The sequence below is a fragment of the Excalfactoria chinensis genome, chromosome 2 (assembly GCF_039878825.1).
Source record: "Excalfactoria chinensis isolate bCotChi1 chromosome 2, bCotChi1.hap2, whole genome shotgun sequence".
NCBI lineage: Eukaryota > Metazoa > Chordata > Aves > Galliformes > Phasianidae > Excalfactoria > Excalfactoria chinensis.
The window spans coordinates 55,397,980-55,409,000 of record NC_092826.1 but is presented as its reverse complement, the minus strand read 5'-3'; the positions used below and the strand labels follow the sequence as shown (position 1 = coordinate 55,409,000).

Genomic DNA, 11,021 nt, shown 5'->3' with positions numbered 1-11,021 from the left:
AATCAAGGAGAACGAGCAGAAACATAAATACGTACACAGAACTATACGTGACGCAATATTATCGCTAATGCTATGTGAAAGCAACCCCCTCTAGGTCCTCATATTTAATAGCCCCTCCAAAAATGTGTAATGGATAGCAGATCCCAGGCTTTCATGCACTGTAACTGTCAAAGCACTCAGGAGATAGAGTACTGAAGGCTCTGACAGCTCTCTTTTACATTCTAAATGACATCTGCATTCAACAGAACAGAAATAAAGATTAAGGGAAACACCTGCTATGATAGCACTCAGCTTACCTCAAAATGTAATATTTAAAAAGTACAGAGAAACACAGGTCTTTCTGCTTGTACCGTAAGTAAAAACTGGTGTCGAAGCCTCAGTGGTCTTCACCGCTGCCAGAAACGTGCCAAGAACCACAGTATTCAGCAGACTACAGGGGCAGAAGCCACAAGCATCTTACCGTGTATCAGTTGAAATCAAACGGTGTTTTCCCTGAGAAGGAAGGCAGGAGATGGCCTTCGAACGCACACACACAAAATGATTACAAGTACGGTCACTCAGTACAGGAAAATTAACTTAGCAGAAACCTTTGCAGCCTTCCTTACACTTCAGAGTATAACAGAGTGCCTGCTTCAAATGGATGGGGCCCCACCTATTCCATACCCTACCAGGTATGCATCCCCGGCAAATCTCCTTTAAGAAGTTATTAGCATTACGGCTTGGAATGAAAGACGTCAGCACACAGATCACGAGAGATTATTCTGAATAGATGTTTGCTGGTTGATTACATAAACGATACATCTTACTGCTGGAATAACACCTCAAAGGCAAAATAATGACGACATGACAATGTATGTAAATCAAGAACTGCATGTGGGTTTATTTTACACTTGAGAAAACAGTGGATTTAATTGTGTGAACCAAAATGTACTGTACAATATTAATGATAAAACATCAAAATGTATAATTCATAGTGCATTGCTTGCTTTATTTTTATTTATTTATTTATTTTTGTCAGATAGTTCCTTTAAGTACATGCATCTGGAAAGATGCAGGTGCCAGTAAAATTTCTCTATTTATATCAAGCTGCAGGAACTAAATTTTATTCAAAAAGTGTGGTTTTACATTATATACACAGAAATTGAATATAAAATGACAATATAAAAAGTTAAAAGAGAAAGCGTACAGCCAGAAGGTACAAAGAAAGTTGAACAGTTTAAAATGGTACGATATGTAACATGTATTTTTTAAGCTGATGCTGGCAATTTACAAGGAACAGAATTCAACATTTGCCCCATTACTTTTTTTGTTTTGTTTTGTTTTCGTTTACTAATGCAGCACACTATAGAAAGGTCAGCTTGTACCAAAGCTTAACATTTGTAAATAACTATAAACTGCAGTATTTTACAGGAAAAAAAAAAAAAAAAAAAAAAAAAAAAAAAGAAAAGAAAAGAAAAGAAAAAGAAATAAAAGAGCATTTGTACATTTGTTTTAAATAACAGCTTGCATACTTTTTTTTTTTTTTTAACTTTTTTTTTTTCTTTTTTTTTCTTTTTTTTTCTGCCAAAAAGTGGCAATTCTCAGCATCCAGAGGGTTTGGGCATACTACTGACAACTTGTTTTCCTTTTTAATCATCATTGAACTTATACAGTTGTGGCTTCCTAACCCCTCGAGTACTACACAGCTCTCCCTTCTTCCAAGGACTGCATGCACAATTTCTTCACAAACCAGTTCTGCGTTTAAAACAAACCCCCCCAAAAAAATAAAAAATGAAAAATAAAAAAGCTCATTCATTTAATAAAAAAAGTTCTGTTTGTGACACACATTTTATTTGAATGAAATGCCTTGAAGCCTTTTGTTTCGTTTCTCCTTATTTACTCATTTAGTCACTGGGAAAGGCACAGAAATGCTATTACAGTTCTCAGAGGGTTAAAACTTGACACTACCAGGTTCTGTGACCTTTATTGTCATGGCAACTTTGTAATTTTAGGATGTCTCTTTATCATTGTTCTTTGTGTCTTTCTTTACGGCTAAATTAATGTCTCTCAATAGCGTCTCCCACTATATTCTACAAAAGATAGCTTAACATCAAGGACAGATGTTGAAAATAAAGGTCAGACTTTGACTCACAAAAAAAATAAAAATAAAAACAGAAACAAAAAATAACCATGCACAGATCAGACAAAGAGCATATAAATATAACTACAAAATAAGGGTAAGAAAAACCAAGGTCCAGATAGGCAGTTCAGCAACAAAAGTAAGACTGATTTCAGAGGCTCAGGTCAGGCCTAGTGCAGTACTATGAAGAAGTTTAGTGCAATGTTCCTGTGGTCACTTGCATACCTGGCTGCTTACCTGGACGCTATTGTTTTTCTAACTCAGTTACATAGATCAGATGGTCCTCTGGGGACTTGCCATGTGTTTTACTAAGGTGCAGTTTGACTGCATGCTTGCTTGCAAAAGTTCGGTTACAGAGCTTACACTGGAATGTGGAGCCTAAGTCCTCCTCAGCTATTCCAAGTGAGCCCAAAGTCTTGTTTGTGAGGACTTTTGAAACATTCTGCTGTTCTTGAATCTGATTAAGTGGCAACTTTGACAGATCCTTCAAACTAAACCCTAGATGTGTCTCTAAGTGACTTATGTATGTAGAAGCAGTCCTGAACTGAGAGGCACAATCATTGCAAAAGAAAACAGGATGTCCTGTGTCCAAATTCTTTAAAAATTTAGTTCCACCTGTCCTTCTTAGCTGATACTTCACATTGGCCAGCCAGTGGCTAATTGTGGTCATGGAAAGACCAGTAAACTTAGAGATGTGTACCCGCTCTTGTGGACCGAGGTCCGACATAATGTATTTGCCTTCTGAAGTCTCCCTCAAGCTGGAAGCAAACTGGGCTTGAAGGATCAGAAGATGTTGAGGATTCCAGTTGGACTGCCTGCCCTTCCTCTTGTGTATTGGCGACAGTTCATCCAGAGCTTCCTCAAAGCTGCTCCCATCAGCATCTGACTTCTCTGACACGGTGGATGGAGTCGAAGATTTGGGTGTCAAACGCCCTGTGAGGTTCTTTACCATATCAGAAATATCCAACAGGGCACTCTCTCTTAGCGGAGATGAGGCAGAGTCAGCAACACTGGAAACAAGAGGTTTGTTTTTGGACTTAGTTAAATCAATAGGCTGATCACTGTTCTCATAGTAATATCGATCGATAGCATCAGCCTGCTTGACTGGAGTGGTTGGGTAAATGGGTTTGTCCAACATGCTGTTACTAATTTTGTACAGCATGGCCAAAGGGTCCAGAGAGGGGCTTACCGGCTTAGAAATTTTGCCTAAGTGGGTATTCATAATGGACTGTAAAGCGCTCAATGGATTAATGAAGGATGGCTCCGGTGAATGATCTGTGATGATTCCTAAATTGTTACAGCCATTTGCAACCTTTGTTTTAAGTGGCTCTGTACCATTTGGAGTATGTGCTTCTGCTGGACTGTCCTTTTTCACTTTCTGAACTTCTGTCTCAGAGCTCTTCTTCTGCTGCTGTTTGTTATTTATTTCTTCTGATTTGGGGAAGTCTTTGTTTTCTTTAGCAGCAGGAGACATGGGTTTGACTGGAGAACTCTTGTCTTTCTCCAAAGGCTTTTCTTCCTTCTTCACGTTGATTTTACCTGTAACTTTCTCGACCAGCTCTTCCATAGCAGATACATTGCTCTTGTGAGGTGGGGGCGTGAGATTGCCTGGGGAATGGATGAGCGCATTGTGTTCCGAAGACAGTGATTTTACGCTGCTGGCATAAGACGGCTGCATTTGAACACTCTGCACCGTGGTCTGAAGGGGTTTGACTGTGCCCGGGAGCTGGTAGGCTGCATGAATACTGGGATATCCCCCCCAGGAAGGTGCGCCATTCTGAGCTTTGCTGATAGCTGTTGTCACCGTGTTCTCGAGGGATTTTAATATGTCTATTCCACCTTTAGGACTATCATCTAGATCCTCTTCTCTGAGGTACTGATACAAAGCTGTCGGCTCAAATTTCTCCGTAGAGTCCTCATTCTCTTCTTTGATCTTTTTCTCTGTTTCACCAACCACCACTTTTTCCTTCTCTGGGTCTTTCTTTTCCTCCGAGTTTGTGGATCCCACCGGAGAATCGGGCTGCTTTTTAATGTTGGAGGCTGGTAGCCTCGTGTGGGTGGTAGGTGGGAGAGGTATAGATTGTATCTTCTCCTCCACCACAGGGTCCAGTACTAGTTGTTTACCTTTTTTGGAAGCAGAATTGGTCACCTTCAAAAAATGACCAGTAACCATCATGTGAGCAGTGAGCTGCTGCAAAGTGTCATGGGAACTGCCGCATTCCATGCATTTCAGAATCTGGGCTTTGCGTGCCTCAAACTGCCAAGTGTAGCTAGCACCATTTTGATAGCCATAGCGGTTGTTTGGAGTCACGTAGGGGTTGGCAGTTTTCTGATCCTTTGCAGATTCAGCTAGTGAAGCTTCTGCAGTGATCCCTGTTGGCTCAGGTGAGCAAGGTGAAGCTAAGTCCTGAAGTGCTCGCTTTTTGGTAGAAGGGACCAATTTAGTGATGGCTGGTACTGGCTCCTTCAGAGGCACTTTCTGGTAATGCTTTGTTTTTATCATATGGACACTGAGGTCTTGCAAGGACTCAAATGAATGCCCACAGTACATGCATTTCAGCACTTTTTGAGCATCCTCTTTGCCTTCCATTTCCATAAGTGACCGTTTTCTTGGCTTTGACCACCGTTTGGTCTTATCAGCTTCTTTATCTCTGTTGTCATCACGATAATGTCCAGTTTCATTCATGTGCACTGTTAGCTCCACCAGTGTGTCATAGGCTGCACTGCAGTCTTTGCATCGGAACTTACTAGCACCGGTGAACACGGACCCATAAAGTTTATTATTTTGCCGGTAAAGCTGTACTGTGCTGAAAAGACTAGGCTCTGGGAGAAGTCCATACGAGGAGGTCTGCTGCAATGTTTTAGCTAACGCAGCTTGATGCCAGTCATAACCTGAGCCACCGCTGTTACTGTTACTGTTACTACTGCTGTTGCTAGTATTACTGGTAGTTGTACTGGTACTGGTGTTGGTACTGGTAGTACCAGTACTCTGGGAACTGACGTTGGCGTCAGTACTGGTGGTGTTTTCGTTCTGGCTGATTCCATTGTTGCTGGTGGTTGGATTGGATTTCTTTAAGTCCAAAGCTAAACTGGACCAGCAAGTCTCTGAAAGCAAATTTGCATACACAGCTTTTATTTGTGCCAAGCTGTCCTGTGGATAGGAAACATTGTCTGTGCACTGAGGATCCTCCTTCTCTTCTTTAGAGGAAGTGCTTTTGAAATGGGCCAGCTGATCGCTGTTTTCACTAAACGGCGAACCATAGCCTGCATCCTGATTAGTTGCAGTGCTGACTGGGGAGTTCTGGTAGCTTTGAGCCTCTTTGATCTCCGTTTCTTCATTGCACAAATACTCATTCTCCTGGATGTCCAGAGACAGCCCATCATCTTCCACGCTGTCTTCATCTATTTCTGCTGCTTTCAGTTCCTCCTCAGGAACATATGCTAAAATACAGGAGGAGGAAAAAGAAAGAGAGAAAAAAAAAAAGAAAAAAAAACAAGACAAAGTTACTGAACACGCACTTTTTACATCGCTGCTGTCTTCTGTACTAAAAGCAGTAACCATAAAGACAAATTTTGTTGATACATCCAGAAACCAAACTCACCATCGCTTTCACATTTCATCTATTAATCTACATCCTCTGGTCCTGGTTACAGTTTGATATATATACTATGTCAGAATAAACTTTGATTTCAGCAGTTAAAAAAAGTGCCAAGACGACACTGGGTACCATAATATTGAAATCAAAATCAATAAAGAACCTACTAAACCAGTCTTAATTGACTTGGAAAATGCCCTTGCTCTGAACTTTATTTACTGTAATAGGTATGTAAAATGGCTGATCCATGGACCTATACTATCAGAAACATCGGCCTGACCAACTCCATTGCATCTAGGCTGTCTTTATTGATAAATCAGCTTTAGCTACAGCATGAAGGATCATTTCTGTGTCACCGACACCTGACTCTATTGGAGCTTCACTGGATAAGTATGTCTGATTGGCTGTTCCAGAGCATCCTGGTGACTGGTTGTACTTGGTCCATTTGAGAGCTGAACAGCTGTCATTTTTACAAGGTGAAAAGGGAAGTAAGACTACAACTGTTTCTAAATGGCAAGGATACGCTTTGCCTCCTGTTATGATATGATGTGGGTACCGCATTTACCATTTTGAAAACAGCAGTCACCAACTAAAAGTAAATGGCAGAGATTAATTTTTAAAAGCAATGACAAAATCAAAACAAAACAAAACAAAAAACCTTGAAGCCTCCCTCCCAGCTTGATTATTGGCTTCTTTTAAAGATCAAACTTTGCTATTGCATTGCCACCTGGTGAAACTATACGATCTTACCAAACTACGTGTTTATCTGTATAAAACTATTTTTTAAACTAGCAAATGTGATATTCATGAGCAGATGGCCATTACATCAAAACACATTTACTCCAAGGGCCCAATTCACAGAAGTGGCTTACATGTACCTAAGTGATAAATGTACACTTTCATTGCAAATCAGAAAACATACTTGTACACATTTCCCTTCAGTTTTGTAAAAGAAGCTTAAAAAATCACGATGATAACAGAATGCAGATCATTTATAAGCACGTCAAGGTAGAAAACATGGATTGTGAACAGTTCTCACATACTGAAGCAAAAACTGCCTCCATTTCAGGGGAACTGTGCAGAAAGCAATGCAGAAATATGGGCTACATCCTGCCATCATACAATACTGAAAGAAAGTCAGGAAAAAGGCACTTCTGCTATTACACAGTATGAAGAAAAGAGGTATATTACCACATTAACAAATCTGAGGTGAACTGGGAAATTGGGGTACATAAGTACCAGCTGGGCATCTTTTAGTACACAGTTGCTAATTTATTCTTTTCTGAAAGAATAAAAATAAAAATAAAAATAAAGACACTTCTCTAATTGTAATATGAACACTCTCTGAATAGTCTCTGAAATTTTTAGAAAGTTAATGGTATTATAGCCAGCACTGCATTCTGCATTCAACTTTGTAACAGCAGTTAATGCAGCCTTGAAGTACTCCAGTCTGAGCTCCTAAGATAAAATGGAAAAGTAGCCCATCAAGAACTGAGGTAGTGCTGAACCTTAAGATGCCCACTACACCTTCCATTTGTCCTCTTTCTCAGCAAATAATTAGTTTTAAAAATGTTAAGCATGGCACAATTCCTTACAGATTGTCTCGGCCTCGGGTGTTCTCTGATATATTTAAAAGACTAGTGAATACCAAGCACAACAGAAGTCACTAGAGAAATCACCCTGGAGCCAAAGGCCAGAAAGACATCATAAATGCATTAGAAAACCAGAAAAAATCTTCTTAAAAACTGCACTTTATGCATAAAATAAAGACTAAAACACAGAAATCATCAGAGAACTAAGAAATCGGTCAGAGTCTCAGTGTTGCAGTAGCGTTGCTGTTCATACACTGTGTGCATTTGAGCACTACAGCACCTCTGCAGTTCTAAATTCTAGGCATGCAAGTAGAATTCACTCCCACAGCTACCGCATAAGATCTCTTATAAGATCTCTCCCATTAAACACACCTGTTGTCAGTCATTTCTAACAGCAAAAGAAAAGACATTTTTAGGTTCAGAAAGGTAAACAACGATTATTATAGAACGCAGTTTTTGCTTCTGAAATGACTTTTAAATAAAATAAAATAAAATAAAATAACTCTGAGAAGCCTAAACGCATAAAAATGGACAGTTACCATCTGGCATTTTTCTTTAAAAAAAACACCCTAGTAATGATCAGCAGACAGTCACCAATTAGAAACTGCAAGCTGACAGGGCCCATATTCTTAGCTTTTATGAAGAGCTATCCTCTTCCTAACCTCAGTGGAACTACGCCAATTTTCTCTCATTTTCATATCCCAATATTTTTAATAAACACATGTAAGAAACTGTGCAAGATGCTGAATGTCGCTATAGCTGGTAGAGTATAAAAATCCACGCGAATTATCTGATAGCATCTTCTTATTTAATTCCAAATTGCATAAATGCGTATTTTTATAACTGCGACATATAAGCAGCTAAATACCTGCTTAAGCAGAAACCAGTTGAGCCAGTGGTGCATCTGTTCCTTTCCTTCATTTATTTACAGTGGTGTGTATTCTGGTACTTCTGCATTTGGTGAAAAGGTTTCTTTACCACAAAAATGAAAGGAGTTAAACCCCACAGTAAAGATTAAAAGTACAAGAAAGGTTGGTGTTTAACTGTCATAGCAATGGAACGGAGTGCTAGGCTGAAATATCCATCTTTCAGTTACTTTTCTGGTCATGGGTTCTGCTGAGAATACTACATGACTGAGTTCTCTCCTTTACCAATACTGCAGTGTAAGAGTTAAGAACAAGCAGTTTGCTAAGACACTGACATTCTATGGTTCCAGAATTTAAGCCAGATTCTGTAAGAAAAATGAATTTATGTGATTCATACACCCACATATCTGTCCAGTTAGCTGAAATAATGCAAAGCCATAATGCTTCTTTACAAAGAAAAAAAGCTATCTGCCTAAAATATTTAATTTCTACCACTGTGATCAATATATATATATATTTAACTCCTTTAGTTACCATAGGGTACACACAGTATCTTTTCATTCCTGACTTCTAATGTTTGTAAGAGCAATAGCAGCATACTCAGCATATGGTATTTTGCAAGGTCAGTGCAATTCTCGAACCGAAAAGGTTTCTTTTAGAGGCAATTCGGAAGCATACAAAATGAAGAATGTTAATTTGTAAAAACGTGTTTGCTCCACTGAAATTCTCACAGAAGTCTTACAAAAGTAAGCTTCGGAATTTAAAACCTTAAAGATGTTCCATTCTATTACTCGTGGAGGTGAGCAATATCATTGAACACCAAATAAAAGAGCGGGATGTTCATATTCTCCCTCTAAACTATAATGGGAAGATCAACAGACAGACGGCCTTCAGACAGTGTCTTTCTGTGACCGAGAAACTCTCAGCAATCTTCTTCAGGTATTCCTGCATCTGCAGAGCCTGCTGGTTCACACGTGCCCTGAAACCGCACCAAAATACCAAGAGCAGATACAGCAGGGACCACCCTCAACAAAAGCTACATCCAATGCAGAGTAGTATAATGTCAGCTTTTCTCTTCCTTCTCATTCGTGCATTCACAGACTCAGGGAAATGCACACTGGAAAAAGATGGAAAACCTTCAAATTTCATACAACCAAAAATCAGAAGGAGCAGTTTGTATTCTTTTCTTCTTATTAAACATTGCTAATATATTTATATATTTTTTTCTCTATGAAATGTGCCTTCTGGATGTCAGTGTTTCCCCACAGATACACTGTCATCTTTGAACAGTGTTAAAAGCTGCGCATTCTAATCTAAGTGGACATGAGACGCTATTTATTGTACATGTGAGTAGCACTGCACATTGTGTTTGCTTCAGTGAGAATATTTACACTATAAATACACAGCCATTGTTTGAAAAAGCAGACGCAGATCCGAAGTGTAAGGGATGTGGTTAAAAGCATAAATGTTCTCACATAAAATCTTTCTGCAACCTCGAACTGGTGCTTTTGGAGGAATCTGTCTCTACTGAGGTTTTCTTTTCAATTCAAAAAGGGTCTTGGAACTGACTGAATTATGTTGAAAAGGGCAAAAAGTAACGACTGCATTTGTTTTTAATGGTCTGCAAAATTAAACGTAGCGAACTCTTCAAGGCCTGATTTTAAATAATCAAAACAGATGATTTTATGCAGAAGAAATAGCTAAGTATTGAAGGTCGTGATTCGGCAAAGCAGTTTCACTGAAATACATATTTCATAGCCTCAGCAAACAGGAGCAGGTTCAGGTCAAAAATTCTTTGCTAAATCAGGGCCTACCCTGGATCTAAACAATAGTAGCAAGGTGCGAACGTTCACCATTCTTCTTTCTACAACAGATGTATTTCAGCAGCTTCGAGTGTACACCCAGCCAACAGGAGACAGCAGCTGCAGAAGTTTCTGCAGCCCACACTGTCACCTTGCACAAACTGCACCCCAAGCTGGGGGAGAATTCCACCGTACACCGGAACACATCTTGGTAAATGGGAAGAAAAGTAAGGGTGGAAAAGGCACATCACCCTCACCACAGAAAAATGAGAGGGGAAAAATAATAATTAAAAAAAAAAAAATTATATATATTCACAGAACACACAGAGATGAGAGATTTACAAAAGAATCCAACATCTCACATTGTGAGAGGTTAACACGCCTGCTGGAAGATTAGAGAATTTTCTATATTAGTGTATACAAATGTTCATAAAGAATTACGGCGCAGATGCTACAAATCTGTGTGTGTGTATGTGTGTATTACGGTGTCACTACAGTGGAAAAATATGGCTTAGCTATGACAATGGCTGAGGAGAAGCGCAGACTATCAGACATCCAAATAGCCTTCCTACAGAGGTTTGTGTATTTCATTTATAGTTGCAGCAAAACGGGGCAAAACTAGAAGTGCCCACCTCCTAATTCTAATGCAACGGGTCTGAAAAGTAGCTGAGGTACAGTAACAATAACAACTTCCACGCTTCTCACAGGTTGACTGATAACCCTTAAAGGCATCCCATTAAAAACCAGCACAAAGATTCTTCACCTCCTTCTCTTCTCCCTCCGATCCCCTTAAAATGAATGCTGCAAATTATTAGCCAAGGCTGGCAATTGGAGAACGAAGCAGTTTGCATGCGGATATATTTTTACAGTGATTCTAATCTGAGAAATTTACTTGCTCTTCCTCTTCTATCTGATAAACTATACATTCAAGCATTCTCATTAGTGTTCGGATCACCAAAGAGCGCTAGAGATGAATCAGTCCATCGACCCCTCCTCTCCCTGCTCTGTCGAGATTATTTCATTGAAATGTTCATTTTCATCCCTGC

General features: G+C 39.5%; 1 protein-coding gene across 1 annotated transcript in view; it reads right to left on the bottom strand.

Moving 5' to 3' along the window:
• Positions 1 to 1,508: 1,508 nt before the first annotated feature.
• The window catches only part of TSHZ1 (teashirt zinc finger homeobox 1), a 53,160-nt gene continuing 43,647 nt past the window's right edge, over positions 1,509 to 11,021 (bottom strand). Inside the window, exon 2 of the mRNA XM_072328668.1 lies at positions 1,509 to 5,560. Coding sequence (XP_072184769.1) covers positions 2,364 to 5,560 — 3,197 coding nt within the window. The 3' untranslated portion in view covers positions 1,509 to 2,363. The remainder of the gene's footprint in view (positions 5,561 to 11,021) is intronic.